This window comes from Aquarana catesbeiana, linkage group LG04, assembly GCF_042186555.1.
Source record: "Aquarana catesbeiana isolate 2022-GZ linkage group LG04, ASM4218655v1, whole genome shotgun sequence".
Lineage (NCBI taxonomy): Eukaryota > Metazoa > Chordata > Amphibia > Anura > Ranidae > Aquarana > Aquarana catesbeiana.
The window spans coordinates 423,770,699-423,795,974 of record NC_133327.1 but is presented as its reverse complement, the minus strand read 5'-3'; the positions used below and the strand labels follow the sequence as shown (position 1 = coordinate 423,795,974).

Here is a 25,276-nt window from a genome sequence, read left to right as displayed (position 1 = left end):
CATGGGACATTGTATTATTCATTCTGTGAATTGTTTCTGCTAGTACCAATGTAGGAGATTTCCATGCCTTGGCCACTGTTTGTTTTGCAGCCGTTATTAGTTGGATCATAAGTTTGAATTGAGAGAGTGTTAACCATTCCGGTTTTAGATTAAGTAAAGTTAAATATGGATCTGGTTGTATTATTTTTTTAAATATTTTAGATGCAATCACAAAGACTTCCTTCCAGAAGTTTTGGATTACTGGGCACGTCCACCATATGTGTAAATATGTGCCTATTTCTGGGCATCCTCGAAAACAAAGAGCTGAGGTATTAGGTGAATATTTTGCCACTCTAGCGGGTACAAGGTACCAGCGAGTTAGGACTTTATAATTTGTCTCCAGTGCTAAGATGTTGGGTGAAGATGACTTAGATGTGAGCCATATGTTAGACCAGTCCGTGTCTTCTAAAGTTCGTCCCAGGTCCTCCTCCCACCTCTGAACGTAAGAGGGTCTATTAAGATTTGCTACTCCATATAATTGATTATAAAGTGATGAAATTGTACCTTTAGCAAATGGATCTTTTGTACAGATTGATTCAAAAATGGATAATTGGGATAATGGTGTATCCCCCTTTAGGAATGGTGTATAGAAATTTTTGATTTGGAGATATCTAAATATCTCAGAGTTTGGTAGATCATATTTTTCTCTAAGCGATGGGAATGAAAGGAATGATTTAGATGCTATGAAGTCATTTAGTGTCTGAATGCCTGATGTTGTCCAAGCTTTAAAAGAATTTGGGTAGATCCATGCCGGATAAAAGGCCGGATTTCTGATAAAAGAAAGGAGAGGATTGTGTGGAGATTGTAGCTGATATTTGGTTTTTAGTTTATCCCAGAGAGATAAGAAGTGTTTAGTTATGGGATTATGAATTTTAAAGCGGTCTTTAGGATCAAGCCATAATAAATTTAATATTAATAGAGGGTCATTTTCTGAAGCCTCTATAAATACCCATAATGGGATTTCCTGTTTTGCATGGTATTTGGACAGACTGGCCAAATGTGCTGCTCTGTAGTAGTTAGTAAAATTAGGGTATCCCAGGCCTCCTTTATTTTTGGGAAGATGTAGTGTGTGTGTATAGGTATACGTGGTTTAGAAGAGCCCCATATAAACGAAGTTGCTCTTTTTTGTACTATTCTCAAAAAATAGGAAGGAATTGGAATAGGGAGGACTCTGAATAGATAAAGCAATTTGGGTAAAATAGTCATTTTGATTGCATTAATCTTCCCTATCCAGGATAAAGGAAGTTGCGACCATTGTTTTATTAGATTTGTGATCTGTCTTAATACAGGAGGATAATTGGTTGAGAATAAGTCAGAATGAGATGCTGTTAAATGAATTCCAAGATATGGGATTGATTTTTCTGCCCATGTGAATGGGAGTGCAGCCCTAGCCGGGATCAATTCCATGTTTGTGAGTGAAATATTAAGCACTAGGCATTTCTTAGGATTAATCATAAGGCCGGATAGGGCTGCAAATCCATCAAGAGCTGGTATTAAGTTAGGACCAGAGACCTGTGGTGATGATAGAAAAAGTAATATGTCGTCTGCAAATATACATAATTTGTGTGTAATACCTCCTACTTCAATGCCAGTTATAGTTTGGTTTGTTCTGATGTATTGGGCCATGGGTTCGAGTATAAGGGCAAATAATAAGGGAGATAATGGGCAACCCTGTCGGGTACCTCTTTCGATATTAAAGGCTTCAGATTTGTATCCAGCATATTTTATATAGGCTTTGGGTTTATTATATAATGCTTTGATCCATGTTAAAAAGTAGGGTCCAAAACCCCATTTTTGTAATGAATATTGCATATATTGCCAGGATACTGTGTCAAATGCCCTCTTAATATCGAGAGATAGAAAACATAAAGGGATTTTCCGTTTTTTAGCAATATGTGCCAATAACACTGCCCTGCGTATATTATCGCCTGCCTGTCTATTTGGCATGAAGCCTACTTGATCTCTATGTATTAATTTTCCTATAATGCTATTGAAGCGTTTTGCTATTATTTTTGCTAATAATTTAATATCGAGGTTTAACAGAGAGGCCGATAATTCACACAGGAAGTATCATCAGAAAGGGGTTTTGGGATCATACAAACAATTGCCATTAGTGTTTCTTGCCGAAAAGAATGTCCATCTAGAAGTTTGTTAAAAGTTTCAGTGAGAATGGGAGAGAGTATTTCTGAGAATGTTTTATAGTATAAAGTCGAGTAGCCGTCTGGGCCTGGTCTTTTGTTAAGTTTTAGGTCTTTTATGGCGTTAGCAACTTCATCTATAGTTATAGGCTCATCCAAACTGCTTTTTTGATTCTGAGATAACTCAGGTAAGGTTATTTTTGAGAAGAAGGATTCAGCCTCTGTAGGATTAAATTCATTGTTTGTCTTGTATAAAGTTGCGAGATGTGAGTGAAATTTATGGACTATTTTAACTGGATTACAAGTGTAAACATTTTTTGATAATTTCAAACGTATTGGTTTGAAAGATTTGTTAGTTGAATTTAATGCCCGAGCCAAATATGTACCTGGTTTGTTTGTATTCATGTAGAAATTGTGTTTGGAGCGTTTGAGGGATTTATCAACTGACTCAGTGAGAAATAGATCATATTCCAATCTAGATTTTTCCAGATGAGATTTTGTACTCTGAGATGGATTATCTTGAAATGATATGTAGGCTGCATTAAAATTGAGTTCTAGTTTTTTTGCTAGATTTTTGCGTTCCCGTTTAAATAGTGCCATTTGTCTTTGTATTGTACAACGCAAGACAGGCTTATGAGCTTCCCACAGTGTTATTGGGGAGATGTCTGTTGTATTATTAATTGATATGTATTCCTTTAAAGCTTGTTCAATGGCCATCTGATGTAGTGGGTGTTTGAGCATTATGTCCGGTAAGTACCACGTTGGGTCATGCGCTTTTGGTATGGCTGAGGCTATAGTAGTGTATACTGTATTATGGTCAGACCACGGAATCGGAATTATATCTGATGCAATAATTTCTGGTATCATTCCTATTGTTAGAAAAATATGATCTATTCTGGTGAAGGTTTGATGAGGGTGCGAGAAATAAGTGAATTTCTTTTTCATTGGGTTACTTTCTCTCCACGAATCTACCAGATTGTATTTGGAAAGAAGTTGAGAAAAAGGTAATCTAGAGGTTATTTTGGATGGTGTAAAAGGTGATTTATCTAGAAATGGGAGGAGGACCTGGTTCGAATCCCCACACATTATCACTGTTCCTATTTTGTGTGTATTAATCACTTGTAATATATGTGAGAGGAATGGTGTAGGTTGTTTGTTAGGAGCGTAGTAGGAAATCACCGTGATTGCTGTATCCATTATATAACCCATGAGTATCAGGTATCTACCTTCTGGGTCTTTAATTTCTGATGATAAGGTGAATGGTGTGGATCGGTGAAATGCAATTAGAGTTCCCCTTTGCTTGGTACAGGCAGAAGCCGTGTAAATTTGTTGATAAAAAGGAGAAATATATTTTGGAGTAGAATCTTTGGTGAAGTGTGTTTCTTGGAGGCATACTATGTGAGCCTTCTTGTTATGGAAAGTACGGAAGGCTTTGGTCCTTTTTTGAGGGACATTTATTCCCTGAACATTCAGGGAAAGTATATTCAGTGGTGCCATGGCAATAGATCAAATAGTTTTGACTTACTTTTTGTTATGCAGAGCTGACTGCGCAGATCAACCTGTGTGGACTGAAGAGATGAATAGATAAAAAAGAAACCAGTGAATTCTGGAGTAAAGAGTAAACAAAAAACATATGAGATTAGATGATACATTGTATAAATTATTTTTTGCAAGTAATCACAGTTTACCCGTGAAAGAGAATAAATATCTCTCTCAGGGGAATAAGTGCCTTCGTCACACTCCCACATAATATGGTTGGGAGAATGAGGAGGGCTAATGGGGGTACACGGATCTTCCGCTTACAGGAGAGAAGTGCTATGTCAAAAGACATCAAAATGATGTTTCATTAATTGGAGTGCAGAATATAGTTTTTGTTGAAATTATTTATTCCAGGGTGGTTGTATATGGTTAGTCTTGCCCTAGGCTAAATAATTCAGTTAGAAAGGTACTGTTAATAACTTTGGTATTGATGAAGATAGTTTGAATTATTTTGGGATTTTAACCCTTTTAGAGTAAACAATTACATATTTTATTCATATGTAACTGTTTAGATATGTTAACTCATAAAATTGAGGTTGTATTGCTTCAGATTAGAATAAACAAAAACATAATTCTAGGAACTAGTTAGGTAATAATATATTTGTTTTAAGAAAAGAAAGAAAAAGCTTCCATTACTTATGGATTATTGAACATATTTGTCCTAAAAAGTAATAAATCTATTGTTATTACCTGATAATATATAACTGAACAAGAATTTCCTTATTTCACTTATATATTCTAAGGCTATATGAATCAGAAGTAATAAGAAATATAACTGGAATGTAACATGATCCCACACAGTGTGTGACTATCAGAATGCAGTTACATTCAGTTATAAATACAGGTTTTTTATAGAGAACCATCTCTTAGTATAATAAATGAAGAGATATCAGGAATTAGGATGTCAGTCCATTGAATCTTCTTGGTCCATGGATGATGTGGCATAACGGCCTCTTTTGTGAGAATGATGATTCCCATTTTATTCTGAAATTTTCTGGGTGCTGCCTGAAGGTGAAGATGATGCCATTCTTCTGCGTGTGGGAGTGTTGCTGCTTGTGGGTTCTGTCAGATTTAATTTTAAAAGGGTTTGTTGTAGTTCATCTGCTGATCTGCTTCTGTAAATTGTACCTTGGTAGTTAAATCTGACTGAAAAGGGGAAGCCCGATTGATACATAATGTTGTGGCGTTGCAGTTCCATTAGTTGGGGTTTCATGGATCGTCTTTTAGTAATAGTAAGTTGGGATAGGTCAGCAAAAATTTGATAATTGTGTCCTTGAAAATTAAGTTCCTTTTTTTCTCTTGCAGCAATTAGTATTTGTTCTTTCGTTCTGTAATAATGAAATTTTGTGATTATATCACGTGGGGGTCCATCTTTCTTTTTGGCTGTGAGGGCTCTGTGTACTCTGTCCAGTTCTAAACGTTCAATAGGGATATCTGGCTTTAGTTCTTGTAATAGAGCAGTAATAGTAGATTGCAGGTCTGTCACAGTTTCAGGTATTCAACTTATGCGCAAGTTTGAACGTCTGGCTCTATTTTCGTAATCTTCGAGCTTAGTTTGAAGTATTAAATTCTCTTTTTTTAATTGTTCCAATTCTGTTATATTTTCTTGGGTTGTAATTTCAATTTCATCCATTTTTATTTCTAAGGCTGCGGTGCGGTTTCCCAGCTCTCTTATTTCTTTGTTTAGGCTTTTTGTTATTTGGTCTGAGGTTTGTTTTAAAGCCTTATGAAGCATCTTTTCAAATTGTAATAATATTACTGGGGATGCTGAGGAGGCTTGTGGAGAAGTTTGTGAGAGAATTTGTTCTGTATCTGACTCAAATGGAGAGTCTTGCTGTGACATTTTCTGTCTGTGAGAGCGCCCTGGTGCTGTATCTTGTGAGGTGACTGGAGCTGCTTCAGCTGCAGTGAGTGCCTGTGAGCTCTTTGTGAGGTGATTTTTATTTCTGCCACGGTTTCCTCCCAGTACCATATTTCCTTCCCAAACTTTCACAGTTTGTTCCCTGGGGCAAAAAGGTTCAAATGGATACCTTTTGAGCCTGCAGGCTCCGCTTTGTCCTTCTCTCCTCAGCGGTGTGGAGCTCTAACAATGCATGTCTGCTCCGCTAGGCTCCGCCTCCCGCCCCCCTCGTTGGGCATTTTTTTCAACTACTCCTGAACCCTCCTCTGTTATCTTATTAGTACATGTACACTGGTTCGTTTATAGTTGTTTCTAGGCAGTTGTGTTTAGAGGCTTTTTTTGGAACCCCAAAAAAATGCGTTCAGAAGCTGTGTTTAGAGACATTTCAAACGTGGCTAAACTCGCTTTTAGCAGCGTTTCATTTACAGGCGTTTTTAATTTTTGGCTATTTTGAAAAGAAAAAAAAAAAAATGTTTTTTTTCAAACGCTTCTAGACACAAACGCGGCTAAATGGCCGTTTTAAGACGACGGTTTCTAGCTGTCAAGTTAAATCTTTCAAGAGAGGTTGAACATTGTCCCGTGTACATGAAGCCTTATCCATCACTGCTTGGTAACTTACCTGGAACCAACATATTAAATGTCAGGAGACCTCACACCATGTTTGGTCCAGTTAGTAATTCACCAAGTAATAAGAGAAGGCTGAGGATGACTACAGGGTATGCACTAATAAAATCAATTGCTAACGGCTCCCATATTTCTATCCTGACAGAATACCTTAGTTGAATCTCTTTCCCATAGTCGGCATGAACACACTTCTAATTTAGTTTGTTTTTACAAAAAATTTCCCTTTACGTTATATTATTTACATGAGTGCTCTCCAAACTGCGGCGCTTTGCTTGCTTTTATCTGGCCCTTGGGGCATTATTCCCCTCACTGTCAGCAACAGTGGGCATAGTTCCTGCCACTGACACCAACAATGGGTCACTTCTTCTCCCACTGACATTAATGATGCGGCACTATTCCTCCCATTGACACCAATGATAGGGCATTATTCCTCCCCTTGATACCATCCATTACTTCCTTGAATACCTGTCGTGGGGTATTGTTTACTCTCACTGACGCAAGGATATTTTCTACTTCCACTGGCCACCGTGTGGCCCCCTAAATTTTAAGGTATCCTTTGTTAACCTTGTTGTTTGTACCTTTTCTTGACCTTTTAACTAAGGGACGTGCTTCTTGATACCATAGCTATTGTCTTGCGTATGTCAGGGGTTGTTGTAAATGTACATACAATCAAACTGCACCAGTAGTTTATGATCATTTAAGAAGGTTAAACAAAAATCTTCCATTTGTAGTTGGTAAACATAGGTGTTGCTGTAGAATCAGATGTTGAAATAATTTCCCTACGTGTGTCCTATCTGATTTTCAACCAACGCCCTATTATACACTTGTTTCCCTGGCAACTTGGCTCTTTTAAAGGCTGGTTTACCTGCTTTGTAGTTTAGCTAGATTACTTATGTTATACGGAGTCAGCTTCAGTTTGTAAATGTGTCAGCCCACTTTCATTTCTGCAGTTTTACCATTTACTACAAGGGGTCAATGCATTAGTTTCCTGATTTTCTTGCGTGTGAGAGAAGATTTAACATTTTGAATTTGTTGGCATAACAAGAATGTAGAAAGTGAAGAGCTAATTTGAATGGTGAGTTACAAATGCATTACTGAGCAAGCTTTTCATCATATCAAAGTAGTATGTTTTTAATACAGGTCCCATTCAAGTACATCTCCAGAGAATGCAGCACCGCCACCCCCTCCACCAAGACCTCATGCGTCACATTCGCGCTCCTCGTCCTTAGACATGAACAGAACATTTTCAAGCACCACAGGTGAGGAGACTGTTTACTATAAACTCCTTACAGTCATCCTTTTGGCTAAGATTCCTATTATTAAAAAAAAAAATAGTAAGGTGGCAGCTTCTGTGTGTGTGTGTTTTTTTGTTTTGTTTGTTTGTTTTTTTGTTTTTTTGTTTTTTAACCATTCAAAGCACTTTGAGGGGAATTTACTAGGATTGCAGCAGCCAAAATCTGGAGCACCTGTGTATGGTAACCATTCAGCTTCTAACTTTCATTTTCAAAGCTTAACTGAACAAGCTGAAGCTAGAAGCTGATTGGTTACTATGCACAGCTGCTCCAGATTCTGTCTGCTCCAGTTTGGTAAATTTGCCCCCCTACTGTGTCAATGCTACCAGTTTCTTCTCTGTTGTTTCATTAGTGTTTTGATGCTTTGTTGTTTTTTTTTGTTTTTTGTTTTGTTTTATGTGCAGTAAAGCTGTAGTACTTTTTCACACTTTGCAAATTAGTATGGATGAGGTTTGTGTGTGTGACTGTCAGCTCTATCACACAGCAAGAACACGCATGAAATGATTTACATGTAATATCACAGCTTAAAGTGGATGTAAACCCACTCTCATAGTTTCTAAATTACTTCCCTAGTGCTGATCTATAACCACTTCAGCCCCGGAAGAATTTACCCCCTTCCTGACCAGTGCGTTTTTTGCAATTCGGCACTGCGTCGCTTTAACTGACAATTGCGCGGTCATGCGACGTGGCTCCCAAACAAAATTGACGTCCTTTTTTTCCCACAAATAAAGCTTTCTTTTGGTGGTATTTGATCACCTCCTGCGGTTTTTATTTTTTGCGCTATAAATAAAAAAAGCAACAATTTTGAAAAAAAACGCATTATTGTTTACTTTTTGCTATAATAAATATCCCCAAAAAATATTTAAAAAAACATTTTTTCCCCTCAGTTTTGGCTGATATGTACTCTTCTACATATTTTTGGTAAAAAAAGAACGCAATAAGCGTTTGGTTTGTGCAAAAGTTATAGTGTCTACAAAATAGGGGATAGTTTTGTGGCAATTTTTTTTTTTTTTTTTTACTAGTAATGGCGGTGATCAGCGATTTTTATTGTGACTGCAACATTTTGGCAGACACATTGGACATTTTTGACACATTTTTGGGACCATTGTCATTTATACAGCAATCGGTGCTATACAAATGCTCTGATTCCTGTGTAAATGACACTGGCAGTGAAGGGGTTAACCACTAGGGGGCAGTGTAAGGGTTATGTATGTCCTGGGGAGTGTTTCTAACTGTGGGGGGCATGGCTACGTGTGACATGTCACTGACCTCTGCTCCCGATCACAGGAAGCAGAGATCAGTGCGGGGAGATGCTTGTTTACATTAGCATCTCCCCGCTCTTCCTCTCCGTGAGACGATCGCGGTTATCCCCGCGGCGATAGAGTCCGCGGGACCCGCGACCCGACTCAAGGAGCTCCCGGCGGCGCGCACGCAATGGCACGGCGTCATATTTAAAGGGACGTACGGGTACGCCCATTTGCCCAGCCGTGCCATTCTGCCGACGTACATCGGTGTGCGCCGGTCGGGAACCGGATAAGAATATACATGCCTCCTGCATGTATCCTTACGTGTCAAAAATCTTCCCTTTAGCTGTTTGGAGCCCTGCAATACTCTGGATTCTGTGGGCAGGTCTGTTGTCCAGGGCTCGGTGGATGGAGTTGTTGTTAGTACACTCCCCACCCATCTCTACACTCCCCTTGACCGGGCATCGATTCTTCTTGCATTGAACTGCTGCTGGTCTCGTGGATTGTGCCCCATGATCACTAACATCCACATGCCCAATCATGCTGAGGTGTGGAGCAGCAAATCCTGGGAGAGCTGGAGAAGAAAGGAGGGGGGATGTGAAGTACACAGAATGCCTCTCTAATACTCTTGGCATGGGGTAAGGAAATCACTTGTCACTCACAGCAAGGGGGAGGAAACAGACACCTATTTCTCTGTGTGTTTGTTTTTATCTTACTGAAGAGGATTGTTCAGAGCTGGATTAACCCTTCGTGGCAAGACTGGGCACAGATGAAATGACATCCTCTGCTGTAACAGATATGAGTCTTCATTTAAATTTTTTTTGGGGGGGGGGGGGGTTTACATCCACTTTAATGCTTAAATTCCTTCCTTTTGCTGTTCTAAAGTAGCACTGCAGTAATCTATAACCTGCCTCGGCCAATGTTTTATTGTCTGTTCCTATCTATAAGAGGACTTTGGTGTTAACTTTGAAACTCATCTGATGACCTGACATTGTAAAGATTTGTATACATGGGAGTATATGTCAAGCTAAAACCTTTTTCTATTTTTTTTCCCAGTTTTTAGGGGGGGGAAGGAATAGTCATAGTCAGGGTTTTTATGCTGTCCAAAGAGATTTCCCCTTCTGTCCTGCAGACATCATTTTAAAAAAACAGAAAATAAAGCTGAGTACACACTGTCTGAACCAGGTGACTTTTGAGCAGTGTGTACAGCAGTCTGTCTGACAGAAGCCAGCCTAAATACCAGCTTTTGTCAAATGGTGCATGGTAAAAAAACAGCATCTGATCAGCACTCTCAGCCAATGGCTGCAAGTACTGATCAGTGTATTCTGGCAGGGGACTCCTCCTGTCAGAATATAGTCATGCAGAATACTGTAAGTTTTTTGGGGTTTTTTTTTTTTCATTCAACCTGCTGAGTTGAATGAAAAAAGAAAACTTAGTGTGTACTGGGCTTAAGGCAAAGTCTGCAACGAAGAATAAAAAAAGGACAGACCGGAATTATAGCCTTCCTTTTAGTAAATAAAAACATTTTTTTTTTCTGTCACTGTTTAAGTCACATGGTATTGTCACAATGGAAAGCCTTATTTTTAAGTTAATGTTTGAAAATTGAGTCTAATAACTCTTTTAGATATTGATATTTTGAATGAGAGTGTTCCGTGTCTTGTAATAAGACTCTATTTTTGTGTTTCATATATGAAATGTGCTTCTTGTAAACAGTGTTCATGTCACATCTAGATATGACACATTCAGAGCTTGTAGAATAAAGTTAATATGTAGTTTTAATTAGTATTAGTAGAGGAGACGAATGGAATCTTCAAATATATATAACAATGGCAATTCAAAATAGACAAGCAAGGGGTTTTGGTGGTATGCTGTAAGCATTGCTATGTCACAAACATGTCAGACCTTGTTTTGGATCTCTATTTATTTCATAAAGAGTTATGGGTAGACAACCCTGTAAATTTTTCCAGCAATTGAATTATCCTGTATGCTACATTTAGTACCAGCACTTTGTTGACTTTAAGATGTTTTATAACACAACATCTAATTATTGGTTTTGTAAAAGAAGTAAATACTGTGAATGTAAGTTAATGATAACTTTTTTAATAGGACAGCCACAAGCTGCAGCAGTCACCCATCCTCCTGCTGTTCCTCCTCGTCCTCTGCCCACACAGGTACAGTGATACTGCAGTACTGACAGGTGATTGTGTGTGTGATCTTGGCAATAGCAGCAATTATTTACTGCTAAAATATCTCCTGATTGTGTTCTTTGTAGACTTCAGGAACACATGTGCACCGCTCCATGGAAGCAGAGGGCCTTATAACTCTTCCCAGTACTTCTCCTCAGCAAATTCCAGAGCAGCCAAATTTTGCAGACTTTAGCCACTTTGACGCATTTGCATCTTGTGAACAACAAGCAGAGGACTCGGAGAAACATGCTGAAGCTGTCCAGGTTTGCATTTTTCAGTGTCATAGTACGGGGGAGTAGAAATACCATTGATTTTGCTGTTTATTTATGACAAGAGATTGTTTGTGTAATATACCTCTGTATAAAATGTAAAAATGATAGCCACAAAGAACAGCTGGTAATAAAAGTTTTGCAAGGGTTTGTCCGTTAAAGAACATTCCCCTGGTTCCTTAAAAAAAATTATACTTTTAAGGCTAAGTTCACCTTTGGAGAAAAAAATTATATAAGCACATCATTTTTCAGAAAAAAAATGTGCATTTATTATTTTTTTCCACCAGGAGCCTGAAAAGCATTACATTCGTGATCAGTGGAATGAGTGCAATGTGTCAGGCACATCCTCCAGCTGTACTGGCTTTCTGATAGAAAGCTGGAGCAAGTGTCAGTGAATTACGAGGGCGCTCATTAGTGGCCCCACAGCTCATTGAGAACTGCTAGCCGTGTTGTAGTTTCTTCATTCACAGATCCCTGTTAACAAATGAAGTGGCTGAGTGGGTGGAGCCTAGCACAGCTGCACAGGTTTTGAAAAGTAAGGCAGTGGGTACAGAGGTTGGAGGAGATCGGGGGGGTTGTACACTCCGGCAATGCCTGAAACGGAAAAAATAAACCTCCAAAGCCTGTATGACCAGTATCTGTAAAGGATACATTCACCTTTCCAGAAACAATTGTAAGTGCATATATTTTTGCAGAAAGGTAATGTGCATTTATTTTTTCCTGCAGGAGCCTGGCAAACATTTCACCCGTGGTCAGTGGACCAGGGGTGCAATGTCAGGCTTCTGCAGACAAGTCCTGCAGCTTTCTGCCTGTACCTTCATATGGGCTGTCTGTTTGAAAGCCTGCAGGGCTGGTGATTGAACTGCAAGAGCGCTCATCAGTTCCCCTCACAGTGCATGCAGAACTACATGCTGTCAGCCATGGTGGCTGATGGTACTTGTAGTTCTTTAATTCGCAGGAAACTGAATGAATGCGCAGCTGCGTGGGCAGAGCACATATAATCTGTTCTGTCATGACAACTATGAATTTGGTCAGTTCACTAAGATGTATGTTATGTTACCTACATTCATTATTTCTCATTCAAAAATTTTTTACACTTTCATAAATTATTCATAGACGTGAAATCTTTATTTTATCTTCACCTTAAATATCTGCTCTGCTAGATACTGTACCTCATAAAACCTGACAATTCATATCAGTGATTTGTGTTGATACCAGCAAAGTTTAATCCCTTTTATGAATTAGTAAAATGTCTTCCAAGCTTTGAAAACACCACACAGTAAAGCTGGCCATACCTGGATTGGAATTCAGCTGGTTCCTGCTGAAACGGCCAGATTTTGATACATGTATGGGCACTGTGGTTGAACCTGCAGCGCTAATCAGTGTATTCTGACAGCGGGGGTGTCTCCCCTCTGTCAGAATACAAAGACAGAGAAGATTCCCCCCCCCCCATCTACCTTTTAACCACTTGCTTACTGGGCACTTAAACCCCCCTCCTATCCAGACCAATTTTCAGCTTTCAGTGCTGATGCACTTTGAATGACAATTCTGCGGTCATACAACACTGTACCCAAATTAATTTTTTATCATTTTTTCCCCACAAATAGAGCTTTCTTTTGGTGGTATTTGATCATCTCTGCGGTTTTTATTTTTTGTTAAAATGTAAAAAGACCAAATTTAAAATATTTTTTTTTTTTTTTTTTTTTTTTATATATTTTGTTACAAAAATTTTAAAACAGGTAATTTTTCTCCTTCATTGATGTACGCTGAGGCGGAACTGATGGGCACCGATAGGTGGCAGTGATGGGCACTGATCGGTTACACTGATAGGCAGCACTGCTAAGTGGCACTGATTGGCACCACTGGTGGGCATTGATAGGTGGCACTTGTGGGCATTGATAGGTGGCACTGGTGGGCACTGGCAGGTGGCACAGATGAGGCATAATTACCTCTTCCTCTTTGGGACTGATGTCCCTTGCAGATGAGCCGGTGATCGTTTTTTTTTTTTTCTCCTCACGCTGTTAGCGTGAGGAGAAAAAAAAGATTACCGAGCTTTTGTTTACATCATGTGATCAGCTGTCATTGGCTGACAGCTGATCACATGGTAAGGGGCTGGGACCGGCCCCTTACTCGGATCGGTGATCACCCGATTCACAGTGACTCAGTGATCACAGCGCGCTTCGTGCGCGCCCTGCAGAGCGCGTGCACAGGGGAGGCCGTCATATGACGGCCTCTCGGAAATTCAGGTCCACGCTGTGGCCGTCATTCGGCTATAGCGCGGATGCCAAGAGGTTAATGTGTAGATGGGGGAATCCGGTCAGTTTTTTTGAACAAAAAAAAAAACTGACTTCTCTATGGCCAGCTTAAGTCACGTAAAACTTGTTGTAAAGCTTCGTAAATTAAACACCGTTGTCCTGTGCAGATATTACATTTGTAACAAAGTTTAAGGCATTTAAATGTGTTCTAAATAATTTAGATGAAAATTTGAAGTAGTATATTGTTCTCACACATTCAAAAACTAACATGGCAGGGATAATACAAAGTATAGAAAAATTTACATCTGTAGTAAATGCTACACTTTTAGGTAATTAGTCATGTTTGTGGCCTCTGGGTGTTAGAGTTCCAAGGCATTGGTCCGACAGCAATATAGTCCAGTTCTTGAAGAACCTCCCTTATCTGGGGGTGGGTAATAGGCCCGACCACAGTGGGTGATGTTTTCCTGTGGGTCCTGCGGAACCACTGTGAAGGATTGGTAAGCGGTTGCCAGCTTTTTAAAAAACTTTTTGGTACAACCCAAGGGAAACTTGAGGTCTTTTTTCCCCACTACACTGAACCATCATTTTACATTTTACATTTTACAAACTGCCTGACTGGAAAAAATTCAGCCGCCGTTGCCATCTTGCTCCTCAGTTTCCTCTTTGCATATGTGTGGGCGCCATCTCTGCCATTCGACAAGTGCACAGGTTGTATGTGAGCACGCCATCTTGAATTGTAGTGCACATGCGTGATTGCTATTTTAGTGGCTATCGTGCATGTGCCAACTCCATTTTGTTCATCCAAGTGCCCAGACCAGCAGATTATACAGGCTCCTGGTTTTCTACACACATAGGTCAGTAAAGCATGAGGCAGCAAAACTACCTTTGTATTTAACATAATGGTACCTCAAAAGCAAATGTTAGGATTTGTTTGATACAAATTGGTTTTCTACACACAATGGACAGACCACCTCATCTGGAGATTCAGTGCATGTTCACAAGGAGAACCCATTCCGAACACCATGCAAGCCCACAACCTACAGTATACCAGAAGGCATGGATACTCCTTAGGGGCAGCATGGAGAACTCTCGGCACAGAGGGGATGCAAAGTATAGTCCAACCGACATCGGGTGTCTTCCTACTTTGAGGCATTGGGCTTTTTCCCATAGGAGACCAGGACACAGGGGCTTATCCTTCTATCCCTTAGTCAGGATTCCTCCCTAACTTCTGACTTGAGAGTAGTGTCTTCGGAGGCGCTTCATTCTTGTCTGAGCAAAATAGAATTTTCCTTCGTAATGTTTGCTTTAAGGAAGGAAGTTGCAACATTTTTCAAATTTTCATCTAAAAAGACAATTGCTTGGAGCCTCTCCATTTCCTCTCAACCCTCTGATTCAGAATCTTCTTCCCACTGGCTGAGAATTAGGATGATGTAACCAGGACAGATTCTTCCTCTGATTTTAAGAAGGCCTTTCCACCACAGTATCTCAAACTCAAATTCCATTTCAATGCTGATTGAGTAGGTCCAAAGATTTCTTAAGTTAGACTCCAGTTTGCTTGAGAGTCCTGACGTTACCAGCATGGACTCTACAAATCAGAAAAAAACCTATTAATGTCTCTCTGGTTCATGCCTTAGTCAATGATGTTTTGTACAAGGATCTGAAACCTCCAGAAAAGGTTTGTTCCTTCTAAATGCTTTGCGCAACAGTATCTCTTGGATGAGAAAATCTTCAAAAATGTGGTCACCTAATTTAGACGAAGCTATCCTTTTGCCTCAATAATACTCTTACAGTACTAGTTAAAGGACTTTCAGGGATCCTGTGGATGAGTGCTTTGACTTCACTCAAAGCTTTGTTCTCCCTATCTTGGCTGACCGCACAACCAATTGTGGTTGCCATCGCGGTGTGTTACACAGGGTATGGTCCAGGCATCTGGCTAGAAACCCAAGAGGCAAAGGAGAATATTCCTTTCTTCCAATGCAAGTTTGACTTGTTTTCAGCAGCTTTACGTCATTGTGTGGACAGCATGAGTGACTCGTTGCGTTAATTATCATGCATTGTACTCCTTTCTGTACAAACATGGTGAGTTCTCTGGCTTAAGTGTTGGTTTGCTGAACCAGCCTTTAATAGGAGCCTGGAAAGAATGCCATTTGAGGGCGAACACCTTTCTGAGGAGTCCTTAGACATCTATATCAAGATGATTACAGGTGTACATTTCTTCCCAGTAAAAAAAATGACACGCTCCTCTGGAAGGTTGGGTCTCTCAACATAGAGGAAGTCATCCTTTCTTTTCCCGTAGGCTTCTACATCCGAGACTAAACCAGGTAATTTTTTGCTGTAAGTCTCAGTCCTCCAGACCCTCTAAATTGGGTTCTAAGCCCGCTTCACAATGAAGGGGCGCCCCCACTGGGACTAGTGCGGGGACGTTTGCTGGCCTTTGTAAACATCTGGGGCAAAGAAATCTCGGACTCCTGGGTACAGGAGGTAATATTTTCCAGACTAACCGGAATCTCAAAACCATTCTCCACTTTATTTTTGGCTGTCAAATGTGCTTTTGCCTCCTTATTCCAGAGCGGATTTGCTGAAAGCTGTATCCCAACTTCAGGATCAGAAAGTTCATACAGGTCCCTGATGAAAAGATCAGGGGTTCTATCTAAATCTGTTTACAGTTCCCAAACTGAACAGGGAGGTCAGACCTATTTTGGGCTTCAAGTCCTTAAATCCTTTTCTGAAAGTCACAAAGTTCTAGATGGAAAATGCAAGATCAGTCAGCAGTCCTTGGGCCATTAGAATTTTCAGCATTGATCACTATCAAAGATGCATATTTATACATTCCTATCTTTCCTCAACACCGTTTCCTTTGCTTTGAAGTGAAAGAAAGCCACTTTCAACTTGTTGCGCTCTCCTTTGGCTTAGCCACAGCTCCCCCAGTCTTTACAAAATCTTGGCTCCAGTGTTGGCTTTATGATCCAAAGACATTTATGTCTTAGGGAATCTGAATGATCTGCTGTTGTGGGAGAAGTTTCTTGCCTTAAGGGAGAACCTCCAGTGAACAATCCAAATCTTACAGAAGTTTGGTTCCTCAACCTTCAGAAATCTGTTCCGGAACCATCCCAGTTCCGGATCACACCCCCCCCCCCCCTTCATCGGGGCTACAGCAAAACACAATTTAATGTAAATGTGACTGATAAAATCGTAAGTTTAACAACTATAGAAAATCATGGATAACATACATATACATGTGTGTTTATGTATGCACGTATATGTATACATGCATAGGAATGAAGATACCAGATTGGTAAGCGATTTGTTTTTGTTCTTTCATTGATGGTTATTAGATTAAGGTTTTGTTGCATCATTTTATGACACAGTTTTTAACTGTTTTTTTTTTTTTAACATTTGTGCAATGAAGACAAATGTTATTTTAAATTTGTTTTATCTGTATGTGTATTATTTTGTATACACATACAATGGGATGTACTGACCATGTAGCATCTGATTCCAAAAATGAACCTATTGCACCTGATCATTTACCATCTGATATTTCTTTATCTTCATTTTTATGTATATGTGTTTTTGTATGCAGGTATATGTGTATATGTTATCCATAATTTTCTATGTTTGTTAGACTTATGGTTTTATCAGTTACATTTACATTATTTTGTGTTTTTGTTGTACCCCTGATGAAAGCAGGTTTTTCTGACCCCCAAAACACGCTAGCTGTTTTTTAGTACAAATTATTAAATTTGGACTCTTATCTGCACTGCTTCCATTTGTGCATGTTTTTTCTGGTGACCTGCTGGTGTACTCACTGGAGGGACAGCCTTGTCTGTTGTGAGTAGCTTAACCTGAGCCAGTAAGCTCTTCGAATGTTTTTGTCCTCTCACTGTTTTGAACTCGCATAAAAGTCCCAGCGCCTCTTGGATGCTCTTTTTCTTCATTGGAGGCCTTCTCAAGGGTCACTAGGTCAGGGTTCAGTCTGACAACACTACATTGGTGGCTTGTATAAACCAGCAGGAAGGTACAATAAGTCGTGTAGCTCTGGAGGAGACAGATCTTATTATAAGATGGGTGTAAACAAATGTTCTGACCATATCCATGTGTACATTCCGGGAGTGGAAAATTGACAGACAGACTTTCTAAGTAATCGGGAATTGACACTAGGGGAATGATTGCTACACCCAGAGGTGTTTAGGGAAATCTGTAATTGTTGGGGTACTCCTGACACCACCTAGCATCCAGATTTACCAGGAAGCTGTACAACTTTGTGTTCACAAGACATCCTCCAGCGCTGGCAGTAGATGCTCTGGTGACTCAATGTGATCAGTTCTATCTGGCTTATGTGTTCCCCCCCAATACAGTTTTTAGCACTTCTGCATTGCAGGATCAAGGTGAAATGGGCTAGGGTGACGCTGGTGGCCCCCAAATTGGCCCAGAAAGTCTTGGCTCTTGGACATTTTTTGCATGTTGGCAAAATCGCCCTGGCCTCTTCTGGATTATACAGACTTTCTGTCCCATCTACCACCCTTCTTCAGTCGCTAGCTTTGACTGCATTTGACTGTTGAGACCCAGGTCTTAAGGGAAAGGGGCGTCTCAGAATTTATTATTTCCGCATTTCTTAAGGTAAGAAAGCCTACTTCTCATAAGGTATGCCATTATACCTGGAAAATGTATTTCCGTTCACTATTACTATTGTTGCTTGCCTGCCTTCCTACAGTCAGGGTCGATAAAAAATTGGCCTTGAGTACCCTGAAAGGTCTTGTCTCCGCTTTGGCTGTTCTTTCATATACACCTAGCCTCTCATTTCTTGATGATGGCTTTTGTTCAAGGGATGGCTCATACTCCCTGCCTCGCTGGATGTCAGTGATACTGTTCTGTCATGTAGAGAGTCCATTTTGTGTGTCATAAGTACAAGGTGGTGTTACTTGTTTCAATTTTTTTTTTTTCTTGCCAAAGGTAATGTCTGGTTTACACTTAAAACTGAACTCTGGGCAATTTTGTTTCCCCCATGCAGCGGGCTGTGCCCGCGCTGCACAGGTTAACTGCTTGTTTTTGTCTAGGGGATTGGAGAGTGAAATTATACTTGCCTAATCCTCCGATCCTCCCCGCACAACACCGGTCCCTGCGACTCCTGCCTTCCCCGCGCGGTTTAGCGGTATTGTGCGGTGGACTGCTGCTGACATCATCACACCGCAGACCTGCTCTGGATGTGAAGAAGTGAGGAACAGTCCATTGTTGGATCGTGGGGTCGCCCCTTGACAAAACGAGCAGTTAACCCATGCAGTGCGGGCACAGCCCACTGCATAGGGAAAAAAAAATTTGCGCGGAGTTCAGCTTTAAATGAGGGTATTGTTTTGCCTTCACTATGTCCTCCCACTGGTTGTTTGTAGTACTGTTTAAATCAGAAAATTGGCTCTGTCTTTCCTGATGGGGCCGAAATGGGTTCTTCAACATAGCGATCTACGATCGCATGATGGATTTGCCAGATCATTCCCAAGCCTATTCTCTCAATGAACCTCGCTTCCTGATTAAGGCTCATGCTATTAGATGTGTTGGCATGTCTTTGGCATATCAACATTGGGCTTCTGTTACACAACTGTGCAAGGCTGCTACCTCGTCTTTTGTGCATGCTTTTTACCAGGTAGATGTTCAGGCTTCATTTGACTCCAGCTTCTGCCGCAATGTTTGGCAGGCCATAGTTTAATCTCAGTTTTGCCTTCTTTTAGGTTTGTGTTTTTTTTTTTTTTTTTTTTTTGAGGGTCTGTTGGCAATTTGTTGTTGTTGCCTAGTAGTTACCCTCTCCTTATTTACTGCATTTGGACATCCCAACCGTTATAATTGAAGATCTGTGTCCTGTACTGTATGATAAAGAAAACTGGATTTCTCCAAGCGTCTTCCAGGACAGCCCATGAGACCTTGGGCTCCTCCTACCAGGACAGGAAACACGTCACCCCCACCAGATAAAAGGGTGGTCTTCCAAGCCCATGTCAGTTATTTGTGTTTCCTCCGGACGGGGGGTAACATGTTCCTGGAATCTGCTCCCATAGGCCTTATGAGCAGGGGCTCTGTATGGCTATTTTTTGGGGCATATCACTTACCTCTTCCTCTGCCAGAAGCAGCATCACCGCTGGGGTGTTGCTGTTCCCTGTCCTCAGTGCCTGGAGAGGGCCAGGACCGATGTGAGGTCGCGCCCCTAGCACAGTTCATTGCACTAATAGCTCAGCTGAGCTTCGGTTGTCCTTCCCAGCGTGGCTGATCTGTGCAGGGAATGGAGGAAGCCGCGGCGTTCGAGGGGGCGGAGCTATTGTGCTCCAAGCTGGCCCACAGGAAGTGCCTGGAGAGGGTTACTTCCAGGGCATATGACGTCATCATCGGGCGCCGAAGACGCGGTTCCAGTCTCCATAAACGGCGCGAACTGGGAACGCTGGCTACTGGTGTTTTCTTGATGTAAAGCAGCCAGGCTGTGGACGACCAAGAGGGGCAGAATGGATCCTTCTGCAGTACCTGCACAGGCAGCGGATGCGGTTCCCAACACCAGCAGCTCACAGGTAAGCCTGGGGTGTTCTGTCACCACCTTGCTATCCCTGTGAGTGTTCCCTCCCCCCTCTGTAGTAGTGGGTGTAAGGGGACACATTTCCTCACTCCTGCACGTGGTGTTACGGAGTGATTGGGTGGCCTTTAATTACATTGTGGGTCATTTATTTTGTCTTGCAGACCAAGACTCAGGACAAGGCCCAGGCGCAGCCACTAAAAAGGAAATGTGCGGTTTGCGCAAACAAATTGAGCTCCTCATGGAGCAAAGCAGTTTGTCGCACCTGTATAGAAGGCCTAGTAAAAGACCCGGTTGCCTCTTGCCAGAAGATGCTTACTTCTGTTAGGAATGAGCTTGGGTCCACCTTCAGTTTTTTAGAACACTTATTGACAAGCTCCAGACTCCAGCAGAGAGTCCGTCTTCACTGAAGGCGTCAGTCAGCACTCCGCAGCAGGCAAAAAGTGAGGACTCTGAGGCTGAGGTCAGATCTACCCGTTCTTCTCTGGAAGAATCAGGGTCAGATACAGAGCCCAGGGATAGAGCATCCAGTCGAGGCTCAAGATTTAGGTTATCTGTTGAGGATGTTGATGACTTATTAAAGGCTATCTATACTACCCTTGAATTAAAAGAGGAAGAGGTTCAGTTATCCAAACATGATATTATGTATAAAGGATTGCATAAGAGAAAATCGAGAGTTTTTCCAGTTCATAGTTCTTTGGTTGATACTGTTAAACTGGAATGGGATAATCCTGAGAGAAAACCATTCTTCTTTAGTAACCTAAAAAGGTTTCCTTTTGATGAGAACACTGTGCAGCCGTGGAATAAGAATCCCAAGTTAGACGCACCTCTTTCAAAGGTTTCAAAAAACTCTGACCTAGCGTTCGATGATATGGGCACACTTAAGGATCCGATGGACAAGAGAGGGAATATCCTTCTCCACAGAGCCTGGGACTCAGCGGTTGGAAACCTGAAACCAGCTCTGGCCTCTACTTGTGTGGCCAGAAATCTGGAGGTTTGGTTGACTCAGATTCAGTCACATCTGTCAGCAGGTACCTCCAGAGAGCAAATTTTGAAGTCTTTTCCTCTCCTATTTCAGGCAGTGGGTTTTTTGGGGGATTCTTACGCTGAGTCGGTAAGAATGTCAGCCAGGACTTCGGCTCTAGTGAACTCGGCCAGAAGAAGCCTTTGGCTTAAGACCTGGTCAGGGGACTCGGCCTCCAAGTTGTGCCTTTGTGGCCTTCCCTTAACTGGCGATCATTTATTTGGCCCAGGTCTACAGGAGGCACTGGAATGCACGGCTGATAAAAAAAAAAGGTGTTTCCAGAGAAAAAGAGAATTCCGACAGCCAGAAAATTTTTTCGTGGCCAAGGCAGGCAACAGAGTCCTAGAGAAAAGGACAGCACGCCGAAAAAACACTGGACTGGGCACAAAGGCAGAGGCAAAGGGGGAGTGCTGTTTAACCCTCTTCAACAGCCCGCCAAGCCACAGTGACTTGTCTTCCCCAGTGGGAGGAAGATTGAGGGCCTTCATCCCACAGTAGGCAGCAGTCACTTCGAGCCCCTTCATCCTGGACCTAGTGACCAACGGGTACAGGTTGGAGTTTGTTCACCAACCACCAGAACGTTTGTTGGTCGCATTTCCTCCACAAGATCGGGAGAAAGCGAGGGCTCTGGGTCTCCAGATCGGAGACTTATTAGATCAAAAAGTCCTGATTCCTGTTCCACAGTCAGAGCATGGCAAGGGATTCTATACCCATGTATTTGTGGTCAAAAAGCCGGCAGGAAAGTTTCGACTTATCCTGAATCTCCGGACTTTAAACAAGTCCATCAGATACAAACATTTCCAGATGGAGGCGGTTTTTATCAAAAACCTACTATACCCGAACTGCTTTATGGCCACGTTGGACTTAAGGGATGCCTATCTTCACATCCCTATCCATCCAGCCTTCCAAAAGTTTTTGAGATTGGCAGTGAAGACGGGTATGGGGACCCGACAATTTCAAGCCCTCCCCTTCGGTCTTTCCTCAGCCCCACACATCTTTACGAAGGTGTTGGGGGAAGTGCTGGCTCCACTAAGGTTAAAGGCGATAACTGTTATTCCTTACTTGGACGACCTGATAGTAGCAAAGACATACCAGAGGCTGTTGGAGGATCTCCAGGCTGTACAGGACTTTTTACAGTCCCTAGGCTGGCTGATAAACAAAGAAAAATCGTCCTTGATCCCAGCCCAGAAAGTGTCTTATCTGGGTTACAATTTTTGCTCAGTGAACCAAAGAGTTTTTCTTCCTCAGAAGATTACCAAAGTGTTCCAGACTATGTCAGCATTGCAGACCAACCAGTCAGTGTCTCTGAGACAGGTGTCGAGGACAGTGGGTCTTATGACCTCATGTTTTCCCGCAGTACCATGGGCGAGACTCAATCAGCGTCCTCTACAGATGTTTCTTTTAAGAAACTGGGACGGGGACATAAGGTCCCTGGAGTCAAGGATCCGGCTTCCTGACAGGATAAAAAGAAGCCTGTGGTGGTGGAGAGCTGGTCAGCACCTAGCAGGAGGTCTCCCATGGTCCTTTCCCATATCCCGAAGGATTACCATGGATGCGAGTTCCTGGGGATAGGGGGCCCACCTCAGCAATGCAATAGCACAGGGAGAGTGGTCCTCAGACGAGGCAAGGGCCTCATCCAATCAAAGAGAGCTGCTTGCAGTCCAGAGAGCCCTGCAGTCTTTTCAGATGGAGATCATGGGTCACAACTTCCAAATTCTGTCAGACAATATCGCGACAGTCGCATATATCAACAAGCAGGAGGCACGAGAAGCCGGATGCTTCAGTCCATTGCCCAGGAGATCCTTTCATGGGCAGAGGGGAATCTAGCTTCAATTTCAGCTGTACACCTGAAGGGGACAAGCAATTGCCTTGCAGATTATCTCAGCCATCACAGGGTAGACCGGGACAACTGGTCCCTTCATCCCGAAGTCTTTGCAGACCTCACCAAGAGATGGGGTTATCCTGTAGCGGATTTGTTCGCAAACCGAAACAACCGCAAGACGGAGATATTCTTTTCCATGAACCCGGCAGACCAAGCCTTGGGGATCGATGCTCTGGCAAACCCGTGGCCTCCAGGCCTATGTTATGCCTTCCCGCCAATCAGACTAATTCCAGAAGTCCTCCGGAAGTTTCTGGTAGAAAAGACAGATCTAAATCTAATTGCCCCATTTTGGCCCAAGAGGCCATGGTTTTCCCTGCTACAGTCTCTGGTTTCAGAGCCTCCGTGGAGTCTTCCGAAAAGGGAAGACTTATTATTGCAGGGTCCAGTATCACACCCTCAGGTGGTTCCTTAAACTTGACGGCCTGGTATCTGAAGAAAAGATACTGAGCGCCCAGGGGTTCTCTGACAAGGTAGTCAAGACTCTCGTTAATTGCAGGAAACCGGTTACTAGAGCCATATATTCCAAAGTTTGGAAAAGGTTTAACTCATGGTTATCTGAAAATGAAAGATTAACCCATGATATTCCGTCTATTTTGGATTTTTTTCAAGAGGGTGTCGACAAAGGTCTTTCAGTTAGTACAGGTGGATATCAAAGCCACGGAGGATACTGCTTTGGCCACAGTATGTTTTGGGCGACAGAAGAAGTCCTCCTTAGGTGGCAGTTTCTGTGGTTGTGTCTCCCTCCCCTCAAGTGCATTGCTTTAGGACATCCCATATAGTCATCATTATGGTTGCTCTGTGTCCCGTGATGTACGATAAAGAAAATAGGATTTTTTCATCATACTTGTAAAATCCTTTTCTTGGAGTACATCATGGGACACAGAGGTCCCTCCCATCTTTTTGGGGATTTTCATTGCTTTGCTACAAAACTGATGTCCTTCCTGTGTAGAAGGTGGTGTTTGCCAATTCACCTACAGGTGGCTGGCGTATAACCCATATAGTCATTATGGTTGCTCTGTGTCCCGTGATGTACTCCAAGAAAAGGATTTTACAGATAAGCTTATGTACCTATAAGGTGAACGCTCTGCTCTTTGCTGTTGGTCCTTCATTTCCTGTTGCAAAACTGAGGATCACATGGTGGGAGTAGCATAAAACCCATTCATTATGATTGGACACCTGTGTCCTGTACTTTACTCCAAGAAAATAATTACTTTACATAAACTGTGCGTGTAATTTAAAATTTTTAGGTGGAAAAGCCACCTGCTGATGGAATTCGGGGTGCCAAGCTCAATGGACGGGTTGAAGAGAAGCAGGTTACTGCAGCTGTTTCAAATCCGGTATGTATGTATTGAGGATATATATCTTAAAAAAAATTTATTTCTTTGTACATTTTTTTATTATATTTTCTTCAAATTATCACTTTAGGGCAAAGTTGGAGCACCACTTGCTCCTCCTCCTAAGCCTGTCCGTAGACGGTTAAAATCGGAAGATGAGCTTCGACCTGAAGCTGAAGATTCCAGTCAGAAGCAAAATGCAATGGCTGCTGTCCCGGCATCCCAGCCATCTATTCCCAGGTACTGCCAAATACTTGTCCTTGCTAAGCACAAAATAGAACCTGTTCAGTTATGTTCAGTAGGCTTCCTCACCTACTTTCTATTAAAACCTTATTCTTGCACAAGCTCTCTTTTAGTGGAGCCATGATTATAGAGAGATGAATATAGAGAGCAATGAAGAACATATGTTAAATTAAAATTTACATATAGTTATATTAGGTGAGGTTCAAAAAGACACAAGCCCATCAAGTCCAACCTATGTGTGTGATTATATGTCAGTATTACCTTGCATGTCCCTGTGTGTTGTGGTCGTTCAGGTGCTTATCTAATAGTTTTTTGGAACTATCTATGCCCTCCCACTGAGACCACCGCTGTGGAAGGGAATTCCACATCCTTGCCACTCTTACAGTAAAAACCCTCAACATAGTTTATGGTTAAACATCTTTTTCTTCTAATTTTAATGCGTAGCCGCGTGTCTTCTTAAACTCCCTTCTGTGAAAAAATGTTATCCCTATTGTGGGGTCACCAGTACAGTATTTTGAAATTGAAATTGTATCCCCTCTCAAGCGTCTCTTCTCCAGAGAGAATAAGTTCAGTACTCACAACCTTTCTTCATAACTAATAACCTCCAGACCCTTTATTAGCTTTGTTGCCCTTCTTTGTACTCTCTCCATTTCCAGTGCATCCTTCCTGAGGACTGGTGCCCAGAACTGGACAGCATACTCCAGGTGCGGCCGGACCAGAGTCTTGTAGAGTGGGAGAATTATCGCTTTATCCCTGGAGT

At 41.8% G+C, this 25,276-nt stretch overlaps 1 protein-coding gene across 4 annotated transcripts in view; it reads left to right on the top strand.

The window, feature by feature from the left end:
* REPS1 (RALBP1 associated Eps domain containing 1) overlaps window positions 1–25,276 on the top strand; it is a 259,774-nt gene that overhangs the window by 223,660 nt on the left and 10,838 nt on the right. For all 4 annotated transcript variants that reach the window (XM_073627386.1, XM_073627384.1, XM_073627387.1 and 1 more), the window contains 5 exons: window positions 7,381–7,499; window positions 10,883–10,947; window positions 11,049–11,225; window positions 24,187–24,276; window positions 24,365–24,513. In XM_073627386.1, the coding sequence (XP_073483487.1) occupies window positions 7,381–7,499; window positions 10,883–10,947; window positions 11,049–11,225; window positions 24,187–24,276; window positions 24,365–24,513 (600 nt within the window). The remainder of the gene's footprint in view (window positions 1–7,380; window positions 7,500–10,882; window positions 10,948–11,048; window positions 11,226–24,186; window positions 24,277–24,364; window positions 24,514–25,276) is intronic.